This window comes from Daldinia caldariorum (assembly GCF_022478825.1).
Source record: "Daldinia caldariorum strain CBS 122874 unplaced genomic scaffold F4812scaffold_5, whole genome shotgun sequence".
Taxonomy (NCBI): domain Eukaryota; kingdom Fungi; phylum Ascomycota; class Sordariomycetes; order Xylariales; family Hypoxylaceae; genus Daldinia; species Daldinia caldariorum.
Window position 1 is genome coordinate 1,298,920 of NW_025953041.1, and position 25,405 is coordinate 1,324,324.

The window sequence follows — 25,405 nt, forward strand, 5'->3', positions numbered from 1 at the left end:
ACCTAACCTAGTAGTTGAGGTAAGGTTAGTTCACCTTGTTCTATAATACCTAACCTTTTTCGGTATAATAAGGTGCGAGTACGAAAGTAAGTCATGGCTCAGATCAATTTCTAATCTTATACTAGCTTGACATGTGTTATGTCTTGAAGCGCTGTCGGCTACAGCCACTTCCACGCCTAATTATATATATTGCATGCCCAGTAAGCCAAAGTATCGTATAACTTGACAACTGACAGCGAACTCGTTCCCCAAGAGAATGTTTCTAGAATATACAGCTTGCGCCACTGCCTATATTTCAAGCCCCAGCAGAAACAGCCTACGCTGTAGTAGGTATAAACAATGCGAATGTTAAAGGAGAACTGATATCTTCCTTTTACCCTGTATTACTCGGATTTAGAGCATCAATGCTGATTGGTTAGTAGCTGCTATCCCAGGTACAGAATGAGGAATTACAGGTGCTATGCCATTAGGTATTGTCAATCTGAGACAACGAGACACAAAATTAAGCCGCATAACTTCGCACATGCTCGTATATGCACCTAAATCCACGTTAGATCCCTTCGCTTGTTAGGTAGGAAAGTATCAAGTGGCTGTTTAAAGTCAGTAAAGAACTTCGCAAAAATAGGTCCATACAACAAGCCCACCTCTTGTGTTGGATCGGAAGCGGTTGTCACTACGCGACAAGGTGATCAAAAGAAATCTTCAAAATAGAATAATGGTTTTATATTATATAAAATTAGGTCGCCTTTGTAAGGATTTAGCTGTAATACTTTGACTGTATGATAATTACTTCTAGGAATCACCCCATATGTGAGAGAATATAACAAACTCAAGCATGCTATTTTGCAGGAATGAATACCAGGTAAGATAGCAGTAGAACATTGTACTAATTACATGAAAGGAAATTGCCATACACCATAAATTCTTTACAGTGCTTTGTAACTAGAACATTAGAATCAACCAGATTATTGAGGTAGGCATGTAACAAACCTTGAAGACAACAGTAGTCGAACTAGGCAATCCAGCACCAAAGGATGGAGAGAATTACCCAAGTATGATCTTGCCTAACTTGGCGAGCTGCATAATTGTCTACTAATTCATGGTCATCAAGTCGTGTTAAGAAGCAAAATAGCTACCTAGGAGTAGGTGGGTAGTAATTAAACACAACTTCCGGACATTGTGCAAGGACTGTTTAAAGATGTAATTCGATATATTATAATGATTGAATTCTAGAAAAGTTCTCGATAGCTTGATTAATCTTTATTTCTCACATCTGCCTTTAACCACCTCTATAAGTTGCCTGTTCCGATATACCCCTATTTTTAAATTCCACGCCTTAGGTAGGTAGATATTTTCTGCAGTAATTTTACCTCTAGAATATCTCTGTCGTAGTAATTATCTGGGCGCACGAGGAACGCCAAAGCCGCCATCTCGTCGTAGCCTGCGTAAAAGAGTTTGCTCATCAGGAGCTACGAGCAAAGTTAGCATACTGCTCAATGGAAAAGTATGTTTACGATATCTGTATACGTACATGGGATCTCGGTGGCGACGCTTTGGTCGTAGACGATAATCTGCGTCGTCGTCGTCGACGTCGTGATAATTGCTGCCGCTCCATCGGGAGATGCATAATCCATGCGGATGGCATTGACTTGTAGGGCATAAATGCCGGCATAGCCCACGACGAGATCAGGGAAGACGGTATATTCCCTAGCACGACTGCTTCGAGAAGCGTGTCTATCATCTAAGCCCTTACCGGACATCGACAGCGTGCCGTACAACTGCTCCTCCAGGACACGTCCGTACGAGTCGATAAGGGCAACTTGTATAAAGTCGGAGGCATCTTCGCTCCCCGAACTTATAACGAGTGGCGGGTACATGACAACGCCAGCTTGGGCTTGCGTTGGCGGTTGGACTTCGACGGTTACCATGGCTGCGGCGATTTTTGACTTCGTGATAGTGTCTTCAGCGTTCCTAACTTGCTCGGCTGCAGCGAAACCTGTATGCCGTTGGCGTTGAGATGACTGCATCCTGCCATCTTTCCGGAAGTTCACTCGAGCTTTTAAATTCTTGAATGCTCGACTGCTTTGAGTGCCACCAACAAAAAGTCTCAGAAGTGCACCGAAACCTTAGCCTTACTTTTCTTTGCAGTGACATAATCCACCATGGACTCTGTAACTAGCGGAAATGTCCGCAGGAGCAGTATGTCTCCATACCTGTATCATTTATTACGTGTCAAGGACTTATGGGCTTTCGTGACATATCACGATCCACAGGGGGTGAGTATCTAGAAACACGACTCAAATAATACTAGTATTGATTGGGCTCTGAATAAGGAGGTATCTAGATACGTCTACTTGTGAAATATCGAGTCCGGATCTTGCCCCGGCGGGAATAATCACCCTGTATTGCCTCCTCACCAAGACTAGAATATGCTTATTTTAGATACGATAGCCATATATCATTTAAGAAAAGAGCAAAATGACTACTTGGCTCCTCGTGAGATATAGTGGCTATTTTGATATACTCAGCTCCTCCGCGGAGACCATAACTTATAGAATGCACTGACAGTTACGGCATGATGCTGTAATCGCAATGTACGAAGTCGAATATTAAGGGATGTGCTTTGTCCAAGCTTAGGCCAAGGTTGAGTTTGTAAAACAAGATAGACTCACCAGATCTTTTAGAATGAAATGGTGTAAGATTAGTGAAATGTGATCAGTAATCACCCAAGGAGTAGTGAAGTAATCTACTAGGGCGAACTGCACATTAATTTATCGGTATGTTATAGTAATGGCCGTCCCTTGTACAAATATCTCTGAAGATCTCAGGCGTCTCTAAATCGGAGGTTTTCACTTGTCATTGGATCTTGGGAAGTACAGCAATTTGACTGACAAGGGTCCTAGAGTGATGATATCTGCAGGGTTGGTCGTGCAAGGGTTACCACACTTCTGGAATTTCCGGGGCGCATGCTTCGTAATACGTCAAGGAGTTTGGGCTACGATTGTTTTCACCCTTGTCCAAACCTCATCAAGACCGTACTTAGTGGAAAGATAACGTATTCAACTTAAGAATTTTCCGTTGAGCCTCGATGTTCTGTTACGTCAATCGTGATGCTTCAGTAAGAATCAGGCGATAAAATAGAGGAATGTCGCCTGGGCGAACAGAAGTTTCCAAGACAGCCTTAGCATAGAATCAGCACGTCACAACCGCCCGAGTATTGCCTGAGTAAATAAAACGTTACTATTGTAGAGCCTCATTCCACAAAAGCGGGATAAGTTCTAAGCTTAGCGATGATGGTGAATATAACCTACGGGAGACGTACTAACTACCTGTTATTCATGATCAAACATTCATAAATTTACTTAAAGTTAGGTACCTCCTAGTTATGCGTTTTCTAAACTTTCCCATCACGGCCTATGGTATTCCAGAACACAGTCTAATAGTTGCATGACTCTGATCTAGAACGGTAATTTGCTGCATCCACCGCGGAAGGCTGTCCGTTGCAGGCTATGCATGGACACGTACATGTAAAACTCCGCAACGCCATATGCTAACTATGTGTTAATAGATTATTTTCAATTAGAGACAACCAAGACCACCAAATCGGGACCGCTAAACTCATGATAGTAGTCGTAGTAGTAGTTACACATAGACAGATTTATGTTGCATCCTATCCGAAACATAGTAATATATTTTGGGTACCTAACGTTACATATCCTAAAATACCTAAAGTTGACAGACTTATACATGGTACTTGTATGTTGCAGTCAGAGGCGCGACAATCTTGAACGGGCCCTTCTTCACGAACAATGCTTTTTTTTGCGGCCGGATGTGCATTAGCGCACTTTTGTTTCCAGGGCTGATCAGATCCTATGAAATCATGAGCCAATGAAGCCAGTCCCGATAAATTTCTGAGGCTGTCGATAGTCAACCGATCTGCGTCCTGTGTAGATCTTGCATAGGCTGCAGGCGAGATCGGTGACAGGGTCGATCGTAGATAGGGCTGACGCATGGGAGCCTAAGTACCTAGGTAAGTCAAGGGGGCAGGGGGGGGGTATGCTACCTTACGTACCTCTATAGGCAATTACACATGAGCTATGCAAAGCTAGGTAATTAGCTGAACCAAACTTTTATCCTAGAAGACTATACCTAAAACCCTTTTTGACTATCGCCGGGAAGGCATACTGCCGACGGACTAATGGGTCGGTCCGTGGATCTATTCAGCTGCTCATACCATTCAAAGCCCTCCTATTGCACCCTATTTGGAATGGTAAACTTCGTATATAGACGGAACTTGCGGCTTCATGGCAGGGAACCCTGAAATAACAGTGATGCACAAATCTAGGCGATGACTTCGTACCTATTCCAAACCATGAATGAAGACTTGGGCATCCTCTAAGCCCAGCCCGATTAATATTGTGACATGGAGACGTTTGTCTCACGTCGCCTTGTCTTACTAAACGGTCATAGGTCTAGCAATACCTAAAGTCTAAGGACTTTATTGTTCTAAAATAGGCGCATAAGGCTTTAAACTCCATTGTGCATCGGGGCTTCTACGGTTGTACCAATCGCTTCGGGATCGGGCCAGCGTCATACCTCCACGTAGTTGGGCGCCCCGACGACGTTGCCGAAGCTGGAGCCGGAGCTGCAGGCTGGCCACTACCCGGACCCATTACTAAATGAACCCAACTACGTACAAACAGTATGCAGACAGCAAACGTGTTCTTGATCTTGTTAGTTATTCCTTTACTCATATGAAGCAGCGCTTTGCCAACTGACCTTGCGGTCTCATTGGAGGCGACATTAGACCATAGGTTGCATGTGCTGGACGTAGTGCATATACTTCTTAGACAAGATGGGCTATCTGCCGCTTGTCCAACCCAGGTTCAACAAACATGCGTACCATCGAACGTCGGCTTCAAGGCCCCTCTTCTCCTTCAAGCATGATCACGTATAATACATGACGAGCGTTACCGTCGGGCACGAATCGGAAGGATAATCTTTCCGCCACCAGAAAGTTTAAAATACCTTGAGGCAAGGTATTTTTGTGGAGGGTATTGCCTTCCTGCAACATACCAAGATAGAAGTCGGTCCCGGGAATGTAGACGTTGAACGGCTCGGTCCGCACTTCTAGTCTTACAAGCACGCCATCGACAGATAAAATCGTATCTTCGAATCCAATGTGACGTACGATGAGATCAGCAGTCTCATCGAACAGTCCGTCGCTGTGCGCTTTTGCGAAATCCGATCTATCGGTATAGTGTAACGGTGCCCTCCCACCCACCGTACGACCAAGATGGAAAATCTGGGCGACGGCGGGGTTTGTCGTTTCCAGGATGATACCACCGCAAAGATGAAGAGAAATTCTGAAGTGGTAAACCCTAGAAGAACCACTGCGGCAATAGAGACCTTTGCGGATTGGATCGCATACATCTCACCGCATTCAAAGAGTCTGAGTTGTTCGTCATCTTCCGATCCGTATACATCTCAACCAATTTGCGGGAGGTAGGGTCTGCAAATCTACGATGGGATTCTGGATCGTTGGCATGTTCCGTATCGTCGAGCTACAAACGAATGAGCTGGTTCTTTCCACTTGCTTGGTCACTACCTGGTATACTCAGGAGCGCTTACCTCAAAGAAATTGGGTTGCTTTGTATCAGCAATCAGAAGCCATCCTGGGTCCAGACTTCCATCTATCTATTCGCCGTATCTTTCGGTATTGTAGGCAAAATGGATCTGATGCTTACCGCAATGGATACGGTGATAGGTATATAGCATATAGTCCTATAGAAGTCCAAGCTCATATGGAATAGGTCAGGCCAGTCAGTTACTAGTATAAAGTCGGATATAGACTGAGCAACTGGCTGCCCTCGATATTTTCGCTAGCTTGGGCTACCCTAGGATTTTTGGCGCTCACAGAAGAGTTAGCTAAGAATATCTATAAATAATATCCATTATGTTTAAATGTTGCATCTTTTCTGGACTGGGTTTTTGGTCAATGCATAGCGCCTGTCAGCTGAATACAACCTTTCAACTACCATGCGTAGGCTGACTTATCCTAAGGTACTTTATTTCGAAAGCTTGAGTGACCGTAATAGCGTCTACAATGATTTGGGGGAGCTCGTCGCTCTCTGGAGCCCCAGGTTTCGGACTCACGCCGCCCCAAACATAGCTCAACGTGACGTAACGGCATTGTGAGGAGGAGATAACTATCTGACGAGATGACACATCGATCGCCTTGCACACAAACAGTTCATCCGACCACTCGACTCGGCATCCGGTGTGCTCTCGTTCGCACCGGCTCATCCAGCTATTCACGAAATCCGGGTCCCACGTAACCCCCCTTTCACGAACCGAGAACAATGGCCTTGAGAGGGCGGTTGTTTGATGAGAAAGAGTGAATTCTAAATCGAAGCCGTGTATAGCCTGGTCTGTAGCATCTCCAAAATACCGACCGATCGTGGCCATCGCCTGCTGTCGACTATTGACCGCGGCCTAGGTTGCGTGCTGATCACCAGATTCCCCTGAAGCATTCTCGGGCGGTGCGAGGTTCTCGCCAAGGTGTTTATAGCTTTCCATAGGCCGCATGAAACTCGCCTTTTCAGTCGTATTCGTCCTCGGGGACTGGAGGGGAGATATGAGAGATCATTAGGTAGAGTGGACATGATGAGTCTAAAGAAATCGAACGGAGTGGAGCTAAACCTAACTAACGGCTGGGATTGTGATTCTTTTGCTTCCATCCTCAAGAACTTGCTCCGTCTGCACCAGTAGCTGCTTCATCCCTCACATCTCTTGCGAGCCAGTCTATTATTCCAAACCCTTCACACTTTTCGCAAAGCTGATTGCCTGACTCACAGGGCTCTCCCGTCGGTGATTTAGTAGCGAGGTGGTCGAGCTCCGTTGTAGAGTGATCAGCGTGATCAGACCTTTCGAGGATCGGGTAATCTGATATCTTATGGCCGACCTTGAGGCACTTTGAGCAAATGAAACCTATTGTTCAGAAGTCTACCGTGGTGGTGCTCTTGAACAACAGACAAGGAGAAGCCGGGATGGCAGGGCTATAAATGCATACCTATCTGCTGGCTTAGCATGAGTGACGACTACCTCTAGGTAGCTAGGTAGTTTGCCCCCCAACAGCAAGAACCTACGACGCACTTCAAGGGCACGGACAGGGTTATGTCATTCGCCAGTTATCATAGCTGAGACTACTAAGTATGAAGTGAAGAATGGCATCTCGGTCTCCGGAACGGGCTGAATCGTTCCGCCCAAGATATTAAGCCCACAAATGTTCCTTTCAAGCGCTATTACGCTATGCGAATCCTATAATCACATCGAGATTAGCAATATGTACCTATGCTATAATCATCGTGATCAGCTCGAAGCTTTCTGTCTTCCATGTTTGGAACATGACGTGTAGCCTGGTGAGATAAGGTGGTGCTGAGTTCCTAATTACGTCTTTGTTGCCTCTGCTTTCGTGAATGTAGTTGACGAAGGGCATCATCATGGCGGGCAACTTGGAACAAGTCTGAGGGATGAACCCATATTTTTCGCTTGCACGTATATGATACCTAGCCTGACGACTGTTCTGATCTGATGGTATTTGGGTAAATACGGGCCTGGGTTGTTACTGGCTATGAGCTCCACTTGGGAATCATTAGATAAATGCTAGAGCGAATACTGAGCTGTGACCGCAGGTGGGGATCGATACTATCTTAATGCCATAATATTACCTATAATAGAAAATGGCGAAAGATTGTACCTACCACATGACAGTTTCCCGAGATCTTCCTAGATTATTTCTGGTATAATAGTCGGACGATAGATATAACTCTACAAGAAAAGCACTTAACTAGTAGCGAAAATCTATAGAATTAGTAAGCTACATTTTTAAAGTTACGGTGTCTTATATTTGATTGTGTTATAGCCTTGAGACAATATCGTCCACGAAGCACGAGCATGAGATTTAGCATAACTGAGATATTATATCTGGGGAACCCCATCAGCCCTACACTTAGGTACATTTACATTTTCTAGTGTCAAAGCTTCAGAGCGGATTCCAGACTAACTAATCCGTAATGCAATGAATATTAAATCAAGTCCGGTCGATAGCACTCGTTGTTAAGTGAATTACCTACCTAGTGGGAACCTAAGCTCTTGGAGTCGAAAAGAAATTGCATGATACTTCAGTAGGCAACTGGGTAGGTAGTCGAGGCAGTCTTTCTAGATGGATTCAAAAGGCGGAGATTAGCATTGGACTCCTCGAATGGTTGATGTTATTGAACGAAATAACCAATCCGCCTTTACGGGTTTATTTATCTTCAACCAAAGTATCCCGTTGCTTGGTTAATATAATGGATACTTCTTTCTAGCGTCGCTTGAGAGATCTTGCTTGGGTGGAGTCGCAGACGACCAGCGAGTTAGGGATGACGAATGCTTTTGTTCTTTTGGTAACTATGGAGATGAGTTAGTTAATCATATTCTTGTTTTATAGTTGGTTATTTGTTCATCTTTATTGGAAATCTGGACTTGATTAATTTCTAAACTCGTACTTGAGTATTAGCTACCTTAGGTAGGTATATTTCCTTCCAAATTTAACTCCTTAAGATGGCGATATACAGCTATTCACATGAACAACTAGGTACGAAACTGGTTCATTATGGGACCGGTAGAATGGGGACTGAGGATCCGTGCCAGGGTTGATACGGGCAGAGCTGAGACTTGGCAATATGTTCCGATCTGTGGCCGAGCGTTCCTTGAACCCCCAGACTGGCAAAGTGGTTCCGAATGGTCTAGGTACCCCATGAAGTTGGGTATTGATGAAACAATGCACAGAGCATGACTCACCGCTCTGGCTAATATAAGATTGTCTCACGCTTCTGCGGCATGGGATAAAACGTGATTAAATGCCGGGTCGCATTAACTTCTCTTTTTTCGCCTATGATACTGATGGTATAGATGGTATAGATGGTGTTAAGAGGGGACAGTTGTGTCAGATTAAGCCAGATTGTAAAAGTGTATGGGAATGGTTTAATGCTTTATTTATAGTCTTTTGTCTTGTTACTTATGTCGGGTTAGCAGATTTAGGTACATCTTGTCGAGTCTTCGTATCATTGAGGGTAGTTATACTACTTACATACCTGTTAGGTATATCTACCCAAGGTAACATTTGTGTAGATACCTGCTTCTTTTAAGTATATTAGGTCGAATCTAGGTCATAGCAACTAGTCACATGAAGGCTAAGTCACGCTTTATTTGTTCAGTTGATACCTTACGCACTACGTATTATACCTTGTATGCGCCTATTCAATGATTTAGTGCAACATGCTATCGTGAGATGATAGAATTAATTACTCTTGAAAAGAAAAAGAAAAAGAAAAAAGAAGAATCTATTTTACACATGCATTTCAACCTAATAATTACCTGGAGGTATAAAGTAAACATTAGGTACGATAACTATAAACTTCTACTTTCTTAACAAGATAAGTAACATCTTATATGCGGTGCAGATACTCGTAATGTAAAGTACCTTCTCGAATTCTTTACGTATTGGTGGGGAAGGCAGCAGCCGACCAAGACAGACCAGAACAGACCGGGTTGTCATGGTAGCGGGAACACATGTCCCGCGCTAAACCGTATATGAATTAGCGCAATGCCGTCTGAAGGGGGGAGACATTCTGATGTTGACAGTTGAAGAAACCGCCAACAATTCCCATCTTGATTCTCGGTTTTATCGTCAACAACCCGAGTCTATCTACCCTCGACGGATAACAACGACAACAACAAATGGCAGACGGTAAGTGAATCGGCAAACTCGATATACCAACAACGGCGACAACAACTTCGATAACCTACTACGACCTTTTTTTTTTTTCCTTTTCTATACACCCCGACGGCTATTCTACCTATTTTCAATCCTACTTTTTTTTTCTTTTTTTTCTCTCTCTTCTTTGCGACACGACTCATAAAAACACGTACCACGGCGGAGGAAAAATAGACACGTAAGTTTGTGTATTCGCATACCTGTCGCATATGTTCATTATACACTTTTCAGAAAGAAAAAAGACTGTGTGAACAAAGAGGAGTGAGTAGTGAGTATTGCTAACATTTTTAAAAGAAATACTTGGTACAAATTCATAGTAGAAACCCGTCACATCCTATTCACGCCCTACCATTCTCATCCATAATCCAATCGGATTTCTAACTGACGACGACACTTTTCAACTTTTTCCTATTTCTTTTGTTACATTACGATTGTTCAGTTTCAATTCTGGAACGCCGACACGATAAAGGAATCGTCGGATAATAATATATCGCGTTAAATCACAATATACCACTTTGAAGTATCCGTGAAATTTCATACACCGCCGATGCGACAACACCTTTTCTAAGCGGGATTGATTTGCGCACACCGCAGTCTACCGACGTAAAAATCAATCATGACCGAACCACCATCATCACCTCCAAACGAGTCTGCCACTCCCGAAGAGTCCCTAGCCTGGTATAAGAGACAATATGAATTATTAGGCGACGAGCTAGCAGAGTTTCGTGAATCTAGTCACGAGCTTGAGGCTGAACTCGAAAAGGACTTGGATGCGGCGGACAAGAGGCAGCGCGAACTTCAGAAAAAGGCTGAAGAGCTGCAGTTTGAAGTTGATGAGTGGAAAGTAAGTACTTAAATAGTTGCAAGATTATATTATATATATGTCTCTACCTTAGGTACCTACCTAGTACCTCGGTATCCTCCCTCCGAATCTTCCATGAGCCTAACTGTATACACTAGGAAAAATGCAAAAAGGCGAAGGCTGAAGCCAACTCGGCGCAGAACGCTTTAGAAAAAGAGATTACGAATCTCCGCGACGCCAACCGCACCCTGCAGCTAAAACTACGCGATATAGAAGTGGCCAATGATGATTTTGAACGCCAGGCGCGAAACACCACGTCGTCTCTCGAAGATTTGGAGTCCAAGTATAATGTTGCGATCGAGCGAACCGTCATGATGGAGGAAGAGATAAGGATAGGCGAACAGGAACGAGAAGCCTTACGAATCGAAGCCCAACGATTGCGCGAGGAACTATCCGACCTTAAGGTCGAGGCCGAGATCATGCAGGACAAGATCAAAAAGGCAGAAAACCGTCACCTGTCAACTATCTCTACGGACATATCTATCCCCGAGTCGCCTACTTTTGAAGACTCGCCTCGTTCCACAGCAAGTTCACCACTCATTACCACGCCTCCCGACGATGTCACTTTGCCTCCTCCGAGTAAAGACGCGCCTTTACTTAATGAGCCTCCATCGCCACCTATGTCTGATGCATCGGCTCCCCTACCCCGTCCCTCTTCCAGGACACCCGGACCTTCAGCGCAGAAGAAATCCCGTCTTCCATCTGCGGATCGCAGCATCACGCCAAAGGCGAAGGGCGCCGTTTCAGCCAACTTACGGGCCCCGGGCATGCGCTCCGCTACTACCGCGCGCACGCCGGCTCCAGCCCGCACTTCAAACCGTGCGGCCTCGCACAGGATTCCGCCATCAACATCCCTTACTCATATCCGCTCCCTCACTGCTCAAATGCAACGACTCGAGGCTCGCGTTCAATCAGCGCGGTCTAAGTTGCCTGCCCCTGTGAGCACACCTCCGCGCGCATCTCCTAGATCATCGTTCACTGGTGCAAGTCAAGTGCCGCCCACTGTTACGATGCGTTCAAGGAAGCGTACCATCGGCTCCACTAGTTCCTCGGTAATAGATGAAACCCCTACTACTAGCCGGCACGTATCCAGGCTCAGCACCTCCGGCATATCAAGATTATCCTTCGGGCCATTACCTAACCGGACCAATGCGTATGATCCTGATAGCTCCGCTATTAGCATCTCGCGACCTAGTAGTCGAGCGAGTGTCACGAGCTATGCAAGACCAGTTAGTCGTACTGAAATTGCTCGACCAATGTCTCGTACTAGTTTCTCAAGTACGAGAGCTCCTATAGGAATGAGACCTAGAAGTTCTCTTACTGGTAGTTTCCATGGCCATTCCCAGAGCGTAAGCCGTGTCGACCATGAAGAATTCGACGAACGATACGAAGATCGCGCTCCAAGTCGCCGAGGAACCTACAGCAAATTTGATAACGACGGCTCCGCCAGCGGCATCCCGGCTCCTAGTGGGATTCCGATGCCCAGGCGAATGAGTGGTGGAATGCATTCGGCTCGCAGAATTAGTAATGGCACGTCGAATGATTCCACCACTGGGAGACCTAGGAAATTAAGCGATCTTGGAGAAACTTACTAGTCGAGCTACCGCTTCTAACATTTTACTCTTCTGTTGTATTTGTTTGAAGTGCCGCGCATATCGCACTGTCGAACGGGTGTAGGGGCCACCAGCTCTATACATTCGTCGCGGCGTTGAGCCGAGGCGTTACGAGTTACGGACGGATTTGCATATCATACTTGCTAGCATACGTGCTTGCATTTTCATCATTATGGGCAAAGGGGAATCTCTTTTTTTCGGTCGGATGGTGCTGGGCAACGCATCCTGCCCGGTAAAGGTGAATGATGATATTTTTCCAGGCAGGCGGGGCGTTAACGGGACCCAGAAGGGGTGATACCTTATTTTTCTTCGGCCTCCTCAGATTGACGTAGGCTATTTCTTCCTCCCACTTCTTTTTACACATACACACATATACCACGGCGGCGGCCGTAACAGACGGAGACTAGTTGGCGATGATTGGTCGTGTTGTTGTGTGCGCGACCGCGGGCGTGGTAAATGGAGACTTTTGTACATATACGTACCGTTTGAGATGAAACGAGATTCAAAGACCCCAAGACCTCCAGAAAGTCAGAGGATCTGGGGAACCTGGTGTAGGTTGTTGTCGTTGTTGTCGATGTTGTTGTTGTAGCAGTAGTAGTAATACCAGCCTGAGCGGCAAATACCTTCCCTTTGTTAAAATTATACCGCTTTACATACATGCCTCATACCTATCTCGAGACTTTTATGGCTGCTTTAGATATAGACGGTGCTGGATACGGTAAGGTTGAGAGTTGCTTACAGAATAAATATGGTGGGTAATTATAATGAAAGTGAGTGTAAGTGCGTAGGGGGCTGGTATTACTGGAGCTTTAGTGTGTTAAAATATATCGAATTCACGTTGGCCGCTAGGGATTTATTCTTCAGACAATTTTTTCCGTACTGAGGCAGGTAAGACATCGTGTTGGCCCTTGACACTTGATCTGTACGCTGCACGTATGACATGTCAACTTTTGTCCCGTATCAAACCACATTTTCTTGGATACGAAATGGCATATCATGTGTGTGCATTGAGTCGCGCACGTAGATGGATTCACCCATTTGTTTTAAGTACAACTTGGATTTGATATCCTCTATGAGGTTCGTTTAGATAATTTTCTGGTTTTGAAATCACAGAGATCATACGACGGAACCTACTAGGTAGGTTAGAATGTTTTATACTAGGCATATAGGGATATAGTGTAGAAGTGTATCGATCTGGTGCCGTAAGGGATGACATGCTCCGACCCACGTTAGCCCTTTTGCTGGTATAATTGGTACGTATGAGAAATGTCTTAATATATATACTAGTTCGTACAGTATTTATGACGACTCTTTTACAGTATCCAGGTTAAGTTGCTAGACAAAGGGATTGAAAAGCCCCCCCTTAAGACCCCTTATTCTATATCCTAACTCTTAAAAAAGGGATCCAGTAGAGGCTTAATCAAGGGGCTTTTAGCCATATTCCTGTCTCACCTACGGTGGCTTGGAATGAAATAATAGGCACTTGGTGACGCTTAGATATAGTGTTGAGAGGCGACATGGTTTTTTCGGTAAAAGTTCTTGTCTGATATCTTTCTTACTCACCTCCAAAGTGATGTGAAAGGGGGAATAGATGGTGGTGTAAACTAGTGATGGCTTCACATTAGTAAGTCTAGAGTCATAGGTAAAAATGATTTCAGCGTGTCAAGGTGTTGGTTTAGATGCTGAATAAGTCACTTCATGTCGCGTGTTTTCTAGGCTGGTGTTCTGGGTTCGACGATAAGTTCATTGCAGGCATATACATACCTATATTTGGGGACAGGACTAACCGGCCCTTTTACCACGCTCGACATCTTCAGTAGAAGCTATTTCTCATGTTCTAGAAAAAGCGTTGCACATGGCTGCGGGAAGGCAAACGACGATACATGCCTAATGAGGATAGCATAAAACTGGTATTACTGTACCTCGATACTATTACAGTAATGACAAAATGGGTAGATGGATATGGCCCACTACACGTGATAAACGCGAGCAACGTGAACATCGCAAGCCTCTCTCTGTTCGTCATAGGTGCATCGAGAGTGGATATTTACAGCTTGTGATGCGTTGCTGCAGGATGACAGATTCATGTTAGTAACAAAACTAGGCGCGGATTCGTCCCGTCGACGTGCAGCAGGAGATGAGCTTGAAGACTATAATGCTTCTAGCTCGGCAATAGCCGCATCTGGTTATTGCTTCATCTGTTCTAGAGATAATTCAACGAAGTTTGGGTTGAAGCCGAAACCCCACCAACAATTATTCGTTATCTCATTCGCCGGAGGGCCCATGCTTTTCTACCTGATACCTAGCACACCGAGCTTATTAGCCCTCGGCTAGATCTGAGGCTGGCCTTCTATACGATTCGAAAGACCAGGCTCGATGACGACGATCTGGAAGAGATGGGAAGTTTCTGATTATAGTCAGGCGGCTACTAAGAGCACAGTTTCACATCCTATAGGAATTATGTCAAGTATGGAGACGACAAGGCTAAACGGGTTTCCTCTCGGGGAAAGACGCTTGATGCATTTACTGCTTACCCGAAGGCTTTATAGAAAGCCGGGCGTGCTGATAACTTGACCAGTGAGAGGGTGCTTCCGGCTTATATTTTCACGGTGAATTGTTTGATAAGACCGAATTTTCTCGGCCACCGGGACGTTTCACTTGCTGACACGGATCCTCTAGGATTTTGCTTATATACCCTTGTGGTGGTCGTCTAATAATACTACCTAAAACGGATTAAGAGATGGTTTCGGTTCGAAAATGAATAAATAATTAAGATAGGTAGCCGATAAGATACAGATGCAATAGATGAGGCGTAAACGGGCATAAATTATGCATGCTTACGCGTGTAATATGTGATTATTTCGAATAACGCCGGACATGATGTTGGGGACCTGCGTTGTCTTGGAGTTGGACTTGGTGGAGATGGGAATTTCTGTATTCGAGCGTGGATACGACGATAGACGGCGGAGAAGAGATGAGAAGAAAAAAAAGAACCAAGCTAGACAATGATAGTTCAAGAATCAGGAAGTGCCGGGTTGCCATGCTAGACCAATTTTAGCATATTAGCTGCCCGGTGTATTGAATCGAGAAAATTAGCAGAATGAAGATCGTGTTCCACGCGGACTCAGGTTGAAATACGGGTCTCACTCGTTAAGTGACTAATTCGATAAAACATTAATTCGCCTACCAATATTGGCTAATTTACATAGGAACCGTAAAACTGAACCGGGCCACTGGATGAGCCGGGCTTGTTGCGGACGGATGTGGCGCTCCATTTTTAGTGCCAAAATCTACCCCAACAATTGAGTTCACTTCCACAGATCTGTGACTCCAGACGTCGATAGTACCCAGGTACTTGCTGAGTTGTCTCCTGCACGATGATATAATCATGGAGACAATGGGTTTAAAAAAGAAATGCAACTTTTTGAAGGTATCGATTTGAGTGTGCAAATAGTAAACGATGAAAAGTTGGAGAGTTTAGAAAAAAGAAAAAAAGAAAACCTTGTGTAGAAATACGCCTCCCGAATTATACCTAGTTGTCGATCTTTCGGAAAATCTTTTAAATACATAAAGCGTGCAAAAATAAAAAATAAAAGAGTAAGCAGATTTCGCGATGATGACCCAAGATGATTATGATGACGGATAATAAGTGTCCCGGAGAATGGGTCATGCACAGTAAGCATTGGCCACGGTTCGGAAGTCTTTTCAAGGTACCTGGTTGAGGGCTGGACCATCCTTGACATCCTTGCCTTGTGTACATTAGAGTATGGAGATAGTACCGGCCTGATGCCTGGTGCCGGCCGAAGGGGAATATGTACGGAACAGAGACAAAAAGCCATACTAGCAGACTAGTTGTGAAATAAAATAGATGGGATTCTCACCCAAATTTGTCCCACTTGCCGAGTAGGCTCTTACCGCATCAGGAAATATTTGTTGAGATTCAGGTAAAAGTCGGGCATAAGTGGAGGGAGTGGTCTACCAGATACCATATACCATCATAGGGAAAGATAGCATCTTACTGTATTGGTTCTTTTATGCGTAGTGCGGAAATATTGCTCATTGGTAGAGGTGGCTATCGGGGTGAGGGCGCGGAAATAAGATGAAGAAATAGGAATACATGTATGATTGAGACTGGGGAACTGATACATATATTCGAGGGGGGGAACACCGATCTACTGACTTGGCTAGTACGTAGTAATGATATTGAGGTCAGGTAGGTTTCTGAGATGCTCCTGGAGTGAAGTCCGGAACTGATATTCTGGTATTGACGTGTTTGTTACCTCTATCTTAGGTGGAGTCTAATATATATAGTATTACCCAGGTAGTATACATTAATAGAGTTCACATTTACCTGACCCGAGTGAAAACCTTGAGGTACAATATACTATGGTATTATTAGGTAATTTGATCAGGCCTACTATGTACATTAGGGTTGTTCTCAGCGTGCCTGTCCAGGTACCTAAAGGTTAAAGGGACTGTACCCGGCCGCACCTGCCGCGTCTGTAGCAGCAATTGAACCTGACCTGAGCTAAGCTAAACTTTAGAAAACGCTAGGAGATCCCCAACATCCTGGAATTGATTGTGATTGGTTAAGGGAATGACTTAATCGTCGATCACAACTGCGCGATTAGGTTCATTTAACCATATCAGCCTTGCTGGCTCGTCCGAATTACCTAGTAGTCACTAGCCCGTCAGTTTAGTGCAATGAGCTCCGATCCTCTTTTTTTTTTTTTTTTTTTTTTTCTTTTGTACTGGGTTGGGCTTGCTTAGGATATTAGGATATGTAGGTACAATACATACATTACCTTCCGATATCCCTTCCATCCCAAAAGGATCCCAGGTCCGTCCAACTTCTTCATCTCTTCTCCCCGAAACTTTTCAACCTTTCTCCTTACTCGCCCAGCTGCTTGTAATAGGTGCCTCCGCACTTTGATACTTTCTTCATCCCTTCTACCTCTAATAATCTACTCTTTCAATAGAGTCGAATGTATAGGTTTTGAAGATTACACCCCGACTTTTACTTCATCACCCGTACCTTAAATAAACTTTGTAAGTGGTAATCCTTGTATATGCATAACTTAAATATTTAGTTATACCCCGACCAATTCTGCCGTTCCTTGAACTCCTGCGGCCGCGTCTCCCCGTTCTCGATGGACGAGGGTTGCGCACAAGCTCAACAACGATTATTTTGAGTGTGGATCAGATAGGAACCCAGCAAATCTCTCAGATTCTGAGAGTGGCTGACCGTTCTTACTGAACTTCGCACTTCCTGCCATGATTCTGGCATCTCTTATTCCCTAGAACTTCACTATTGCTTTCCCGTAAACTCTACCACTAACTTCTGCCTTGGACAGAATTGCGGGAGGTTAAGCCGAAACTTCTACAACAGACAAAACCTCTTATTCTTCTACTCTGGCCTTAGATCCAGCAATAACGCACGCACCCCGTAATCGGACCCTCCCGCACTCCGATTCCTCCCCGCCTACGTATTCTTTCGTTAATACACAATTGGAAGTCTCTGGCGTTATTCGGGAGCTCGATTTGGGCGTCCGCTATACTTTGATGAACCCTTAGACATCTTATTCCGATTCATCAGTCCGGCAACTTTCACCTGCACCGCCGAAACACCTCTCATTTACCCCTCCACATCCAACACAATGTCTCCCACAGAAGCCTCCAATGGCGTCCGGACGGTGCCCGTCACCAATGGCAAGCCCACTTATGCTGAGACGCATAAGGTACCAGAGCATTTTATTGGCGGGAATAGATTAGAAAATGCACCCGCATCCAAGGTCAAGGATTTCGTCGCCGCACATGACGGACACACGGTCATTACAAACGTAAGAACACTAGAATCGAACTATAGGAGGACAACGTGGGATTTACTAACACGTATCTTTAGATTCTGATCGCCAATAACGGTATTGCTGCCGTTAAGGAGATTCGATCCGTGCGAAAATGGGCATACGAGGTTTTTGGCGACGAGAGGGCTATTCAGTTCACGGTGATGGCCACACCGGAAGATCTGGCAGCCAATGCAGACTACATCCGAATGGCTGACCACTACGTTGAGGTTCCCGGAGGGACAAACAACCACAACTATGCGAATGTTGAGCTGATCGTAGATGTTGCTGAGCGAATGGATGTTCATGCTGTATGGGCTGGATGGTAAGTTTCAAAGCGCTTTGAAGTTGTTATGGTTGTAAAACTCGAGTCTGACATGTGTTTGATAGGGGTCATGCTTCGGAAAACCCTAAGCTTCCAGAGTCTCTGGCTGCATCGCCAAAGAAGATTGTCTTCATTGGACCCCCCGGATCCGCCATGCGATCGCTCGGTGATAAGATTTCTTCTACCATTGTCGCACAGCATGCTCAAGTACCCTGCATACCGTGGTCAGGAACCGGTGTCGATCAGGTCGAGGTAGACGAGAACGGTATTGTTACCGTCGCCGATGACGTGTATATGAAGGGATGTGTCAGTTCTTGGGAAGAGGGTCTGCAAAAAGCCCGAGAAATTGGCTTCCCCGTCATGATCAAGGCTTCTGAAGGTGGAGGTGGTAAGGGTATTCGAAAGGCAATGTCTGAGGAGGGATTCGAGCAGCTATACAAAGCCGCCGCCAGTGAAATTCCTGGCTCGCCAATTTTCATCATGAAGTTGGCGGGCAATGCCCGGCATTTGGAAGTGCAGTTGCTGGCCGACCAATACGGTAATAACATCTCGTTATTTGGCAGAGATTGTTCCGTACAACGAAGGCACCAGAAAATCATCGAAGAAGCCCCTGTTACAATTGCCAAGTCACCTACGTTCAAAGGTATGGAGGAAGCTGCCGTACGTCTCGGTCGCCTCGTGGGTTATGTTTCTGCTGGTACTGTTGAGTACCTTTACTCCCACGAGGAAGACAAGTTTTACTTCTTGGAATTGAACCCTCGTCTCCAGGTAGAGCATCCTACCACGGAAATGGTCAGTGGAGTAAATTTGCCTGTCGCCCAGTTACAGGTTGCCATGGGAATTCCTCTACACCGAATTAGCGACATCCGATTACTGTATGGTGTTGACCCGAAACTTGCTACGCCGATTGACTTCGAGTTCAAAGACCCAGAGAGCGACAAGACCCAACGGCGACCACAGCCTCGTGGTCATTGCACGGCCTGTCGAATTACATCTGAGGATCCTGGCGAGGGCTTCAAGCCTTCTAACGGTGTGATGCATGACCTGAACTTCAGGAGTAGCGCCAATGTCTGGGGTTATTTCTCCGTTAGTACTGCTTCAAGCATTCACAGTTTCTCCGACAGTCAATTTGGTCACATTTTCGCTTACGGAGAGAACCGAGCCGCCTCACGAAAGAATATGGTTGTAGCTCTGAAAGAGTTGAGTATTCGTGGCGACTTTAGAACCACGGTTGAGTATCTCATCAAGCTGCTCGAGACAGAAGCATTCGAAGACAACACCATCACCACCGGTTGGTTAGACGAGCTGATTTCTAACAAGCTTACCGCTGAGCGCCCGGATCCTATGCTTGCTGTGGTTTGCGGAGCTACAACCAAGGCTCACATTGCTAGCGAGGCTTGCATAGCTGAGTATCGCTCTGGACTCGAGAGAGGACAAGTTCCGTCTAAGGATATCCTGAAGACGGTGTTCCCGATTGATTTTATCTACGAGGGTTATCGATACAAGTTTACCGCTACCCGTGCGGCTGTTGATAGCTATCATCTCTTTATCAACGGCTCCAAATGCTCTGTTGGTGTTCGCGCCCTTAGCGACGGTGGTCTTCTTATTCTTCTAGACGGTCGAAGTCACAGCGTCTACTGGAAGGAGGAAGTTGGTGCAACTCGTATTTCAGTGGACAGCAAGACGTGTCTGCTAGAGCAAGAAAATGACCCTACACAGCTGCGCACACCTAGCCCTGGTAAGCTTGTTAAGTATACCGTAGAGAATGGGGCACATGTCAAGGCTGGACAAACATTTGCTGAAGTGGAAGTGATGAAGATGTTTATGCCTTTGGTGGCCCAAGAAGACGGTATCGTGCAGTTAATCAAGCAGCCTGGCGTCACAATCGAGGCTGGTGATATCCTCGGTATTCTTGCCCTTGATGACCCTTCTCGAGTTAAGCAGGCGCAACCCTATCTCGGAGGTCTTCCCGAATTTGGCCCCCCTCAAGTTGTTGGTAGCAAGCCGGCCCAACGATTCAGCTTGACCTATAATATCCTTAAAAATATCCTCCTCGGCTATGACAACTCAGTAATCATGCAGCAGACATTAAAGGAGATGGTTGAAGTTTTACGGAACCCCGAACTTCCATACAGCGAGTGGGCTTCCCATCATGCCGCTCTTCACTCCCGAATGCCTCAGAAGCTTGACACTCAGTTCACGCAGGTTGTCGAGCGTGCCAAGGCACGAGGCTCTGAATTCCCCGCTAAGACGCTTGCAAGGACGTTTTCTAAGTTTGTGGATGACAATACTTCGCCCGCCGAGGCCGACGCATTACGAGCAACCATCTCCCCGCTACTTGAAGTTCTCGACGAGTATGCCGATGGAGCGAAGGTGCGGGAACTGAACGTCATCGGAGGCCTCTTGCAAATGTACGCTGATGTTGAGGGACGCTTTTCGGGTCGTCGTAGCCAGGATGAAGAAGTCATCTTGAAACTCCGCGAGGAGAACAAAGAAGACTATTTAAAGGTCATTAGCATTGTCCTGTCTCACAGCCGTGTTGGGTCTAAGAATCATTTGATTCTGGCGATTCTCGAGGAGTACCGTCCTAATAAGCCCAATGTCGGCAACGTCGCGAAGTATCTACGACCGGTCCTACGAAAGCTTACTGAACTCGAGTCTCGCCAGACAGCTAAGGTCTCTTTGAAGGCTCGGGAAATTCTTATTCAGTGTGCTCTACCATCTCTTGAAGAGAGAACCGCACAGATGGAACACATTCTACGCTCCTCTGTTGTTGAAAACAAATATGGTGAAACTGGCTGGGAGCACAGAGAGCCCAACCTTGATATTATCAAGGAAGTTGTTGACTCCAAGTACACCGTTTTTGACGTGCTAGCATCGTTCTTCGCCCACGAGGACCCTTGGGTAAACGTCGCTGCTCTGGAGGTATATGTCCGCCGAGCCTACCGTGCATACAACTTGACGAAATTAGAGTATCACGAAGACGAGTCCGATGCAGCTCCTCTTTTCTTGTCTTGGGACTTTTCTTTCCGCAAGATCGGCCAGACTGAGTTCTCGGTCCCTCTTCAGTCGGCTAACCCCTCCGTCCCTGGCACTCCCACCTCCGAGAGCGGTGCCTTCGGTCGAGTTAGTTCAGTCAGTGACATGTCTTATCTCAATCGCCGGACTGAAGAAGAGCCAACTCGTAAGGGAGTTGTCGTTCCTTGCAGGTATCTGGACGATGCCGATGAGATGCTTCAGAAGGCTTTAGAGGTTTTGCCAATTAGGAAGCGCTCTGGGCTTATTCCCGACCTAACTGGCAAGCGCAAATCCTTTGCCCAAAAGCCTCTTGAAGACGAATTAACCAACGTCATCAACGTGGTCATTCGTGATGTGGAGTCTTACGAAGATGAGGATATTCTCGGACGCATCCGTCCTATAATTGACTCATTAAAGCATGAGCTTGTCAACCATCGGGTCCGCCGCGTCACCTTCGTTTGCGGCCATAATGACGGCTCCTATCCAGGCTATTACACTTTCCGTGCACCCGAATTCCATGAAGACAATAGTATCCGCCACGTTGAACCCGCCTTGGCCTTCCAGTTGGAGCTTGCCCGTCTTGCTAAATTCAAGCTCTCGCCTGTATTCACAGAGAACAAGAATATCCACGTCTACGAGGGCATCGGTAAAGGCGTTGACACTGATAAGCGATACTTTACTCGCGCTGTCATACGGCCAGGCCGTCTCCGGGATGACATCCCCACAGCTGAATACCTTGTGTCTGAAGCCGACCGAGTCATTAACGATATTTTCGATGCCCTTGAGATTATCGGTAACAATAACTCGGACTTGAACCACATGTTCCTGAACTTCACCCCTGTTTTCCAGTTGAAGCCCCAGGAAGTTGAGCAGTCTCTCCAAGGCTTCTTAGACCGATTTGGTCCTCGCGCTTGGCGCCTCCGCGTCTCCCAGGTTGAGATCCGCATTATCTGCACCGACACGGCTACGGGAATGCCTTATCCTCTGCGTGTTATTATTACCAACACTTCTGGATATGTTATCCAGATTGAGCTCTACGCAGAGCGGAAATCAGAGAAGGGTGAAATGGTTTTCTATTCAATTGGCGGCACAACCAAGATTGGATCAATGCACTTGCTGCCTGTCTGCACGCCTTACCCTACCAAGAACTGGCTCCAGCCTAAGCGTTACAGGGCGCATTTGATGGGTACTCAATATGTATATGACTTCCCTGAGCTTTTCCGCCAGGCTGTTGAGAACACTTGGGCAAGGACTACCAAAGCTCTACCGGCGTTAAATGAGAAGAAGCCTGCGCAAGGAGAATGCATCGACTACAGCGAGCTAGTTCTCGACGATCGTGATAGGCTGATCGAGATCTCTCGTGAGCCTGGTACTAACTCTTGCGGTATGGTCGGATGGCTCATTAATGCCCGTACTCCTGAGTACCCTGAGGGACGGAAGTTTATTGTCGTTGCCAACGATATTACTTACAAGATTGGATCTTTCGGCCCTAAGGAGGATCATTTCTTCAATAAGTGCACTGAATTGGCTCGCAGCCTTGGCATTCCTCGTATCTATCTTTCTGCAAACTCTGGCGCCCGACTTGGCCTCGCCGAAGAGCTCATCCCGCACTTTAAGGTGGCCTGGAATGATCCCGAGAAGCAAGAGTCCGGTTTCAAGTACCTTTATCTGGACGCGGAGACTAAGAAACGGTTTGAAGATGGAGCTAAGCGCGACGTCATCACCGAGGAGATCACCGAAAATGGTGAGAAGCGCTATAAGATTGTTGCTATCGTTGGTGCTGAAGATGGACTTGGTGTTGAGTGCTTAAGGGGCTCTGGCCTTATTGCCGGTGCTACAAGTCGTGCATACAACGACATTTTCACCGTCACCCTCATTACCTGCCGTTCTATTGGTAAGCCGTACCATTCCCCCCTGCTCTTCACACGAATTACTAATTTTTCCTAGGTATTGGTGCTTACCTTGTTCGCCTTGGCCAACGTGCTGTTCAGATTGAGGGCCAGCCCATTATCCTCACTGGTGCCCAGGCCCTTAACAACCTGCTCGGCCGTGAAGTCTACACCTCTAATCTACAGCTCGGTGGTACTCAAATCATGTACCGAAACGGTGTGTCACACCTGACTGCTAACGATGACTTTGCCGGTGTATGTAAGATTGTCGAATGGCTTTCTTTCGTTCCAGCTCAGCGCAACCTGCCCGTGCCGATTTCACCTAGCCTCGACACCTGGGATCGTGAGGTGATATATACCCCGCCTAATAAGCAGCCCTACGATGTCAGATGGCTCATTGGTGGTAAGCAAGACGAGGACGGATTCCAGCCAGGTCTCTTTGACAAGGACTCCTTCGTCGAGACTCTCGGCGGCTGGGCCCGTACCGTTGTTGTCGGTCGTGCTCGTCTTGGTGGTATTCCTATGGGTGTTATTGGCGTGGAGACTAGAACCGTTGAAAATGTCACCCCCGCCGATCCTGCAAACCCCGACTCCGTTGAGCAAGTCACTAACGAAGCTGGTGGTGTATGGTACCCTAACTCTGCATTCAAGACGGCCCAAGCCATCAACGACTTCAACCATGGCGAACAGCTTCCCCTCATGATCCTTGCTAACTGGAGAGGTTTCTCCGGTGGTCAGCGAGACATGTACAACGAAGTCTTGAAATATGGTTCGTACATTGTCGACGCTCTTGTCAAGTTCGAGCAGCCAATCTTCGTTTACATCCCGCCGTTTGGCGAGTTACGTGGTGGTTCTTGGGTTGTGGTCGACCCTACCATTAACCCTGTGGCTATGGAGATGTACGCCGATGTCGAATCCCGTGCTGGTGTCTTAGAGCCGGAAGGTATTATTGGCATCAAGTATAAGAAGGAGAAGCAGCTCGAGACCATGGCTCGCTTGGACCCTGTTTACGCCTCGCTCAAGAAGCAGGTGGCTGACAGCAATTTATCCAAGGAGGAGCTTGCAGAAGCCAAAGAAAGAATGACAGAGCGTGAGAAGCAACTGTTACCGATCTACGCGCAGATTGGCCTGCAGTTTGCAGACTTGCACGACCGTGCAGGCCGCATGAAGGCCAAGGGAACTATTCGTGAGGCCCTGGAATGGAAGGACACTCGCCGCTTCTTCTACTGGCGTGTCCGTAGACGTCTCAACGAGGAACACATTATCAAGCGTATGGCTGCTGCCTCGTCTTCGAAGGTTACGGATCCGAATAGCGTCGCAGCTATCGAGAGCCGTCAACACCACCTTCGCCTCCTTGCAGCTTGGTCTGGCGTCGCCGACTTCGAGCACAACGACAAGGATGTAGTGACATGGTACGAGGAGAACGCCGAGACAATTTCCCAGAAGGTGGAACAAATCAAGTCGGATGCAGTCGCGCATGGATTGGCTGACCTGCTCAGGTCTGATAAGACCTCGGCTCTTAAGGGCTTAAAGGATATGCTGCACATGATGCCTGTTGGCGAGCGGGAGGAGATCCTCAAGTACCTGCAGTGAAATAAGGTGACGATATGTGTTAATGCGAAATGATATGGAACCAAAGAGGGCTAGGATTTGCCAAGGGATCATGAATGGTCTAGAGGAGACTGAGTTTACGTCGTGTATATTTAAAACTTGTTTAAGGGTTTGGTTTAGGTGTGTGTATGTCTTGTGGGCGCCGGCGCGGTTATTTTATCATTTTCTCTGCACACTGTAAAATTCTTTAGATAACTCTTTCTATAAAAGGTTTTCCTTTACTCCATCGCGCTTAAACAAGGTCATTTGTGATGTCTAGTAAATAATCCCTCAGTTTTCTTTTTCGTCTTAGCTTGTACTCGAACAACGTTCTCCGGCTTGCTATGAGATATCTAGGTACCTACCTGGATATGTTAAGAGTCTCTTTTAGTCATCCCGTAGGATGTAAAAGGAAGGGGGTTGTTTACGAGGCGAATACTTGATC

General features: G+C 46.3%; 4 protein-coding genes across 4 annotated transcripts; 2 read left to right on the top strand and 2 right to left on the bottom strand.

Moving 5' to 3' along the window:
• Positions 1 to 1,395: 1,395 nt before the first annotated feature.
• Positions 1,396 to 2,027, bottom strand: F4812DRAFT_458012 (uncharacterized protein; the record flags this gene model as incomplete). The annotated part of the gene is made up of 2 exons (XM_047937281.1): positions 1,396 to 1,469; positions 1,532 to 2,027. The coding sequence occupies 2 exons, from the start codon at positions 2,025 to 2,027 to the stop codon at positions 1,396 to 1,398; spliced, it is 570 nt and encodes a 189-aa protein (XP_047791788.1).
• A 2,891-nt stretch (positions 2,028 to 4,918) lies between these two features.
• On the bottom strand, positions 4,919 to 6,468 carry F4812DRAFT_458013 (uncharacterized protein; the record flags this gene model as incomplete). The annotated part of the gene is made up of 2 exons (XM_047937282.1): positions 4,919 to 5,381; positions 6,068 to 6,468. The coding sequence occupies 2 exons, from the start codon at positions 6,466 to 6,468 to the stop codon at positions 4,919 to 4,921; spliced, it is 864 nt and encodes a 287-aa protein (XP_047791789.1).
• A 3,758-nt stretch (positions 6,469 to 10,226) lies between these two features.
• F4812DRAFT_331539 (uncharacterized protein) lies at positions 10,227 to 12,464 on the top strand. The gene is made up of 2 exons (XM_047931562.1): positions 10,227 to 10,664; positions 10,781 to 12,464. Exons 1-2 carry the CDS (start codon positions 10,437 to 10,439, stop codon positions 12,275 to 12,277), a joined length of 1,725 nt encoding a protein of 574 aa, XP_047791790.1. The 5' UTR covers positions 10,227 to 10,436; the 3' UTR covers positions 12,278 to 12,464.
• Positions 12,465 to 17,321: 4,857 nt separating this feature from the next.
• On the top strand, positions 17,322 to 25,254 carry F4812DRAFT_423254 (acetyl-CoA carboxylase). Its single transcript, XM_047933742.1, has 4 exons — positions 17,322 to 18,135; positions 18,198 to 18,463; positions 18,529 to 23,375; positions 23,429 to 25,254. Exons 1-4 carry the CDS (start codon positions 17,953 to 17,955, stop codon positions 24,961 to 24,963), a joined length of 6,831 nt encoding a protein of 2,276 aa, XP_047791791.1. The 5' UTR covers positions 17,322 to 17,952; the 3' UTR covers positions 24,964 to 25,254.
• Positions 25,255 to 25,405: the final 151 nt, after the last annotated feature.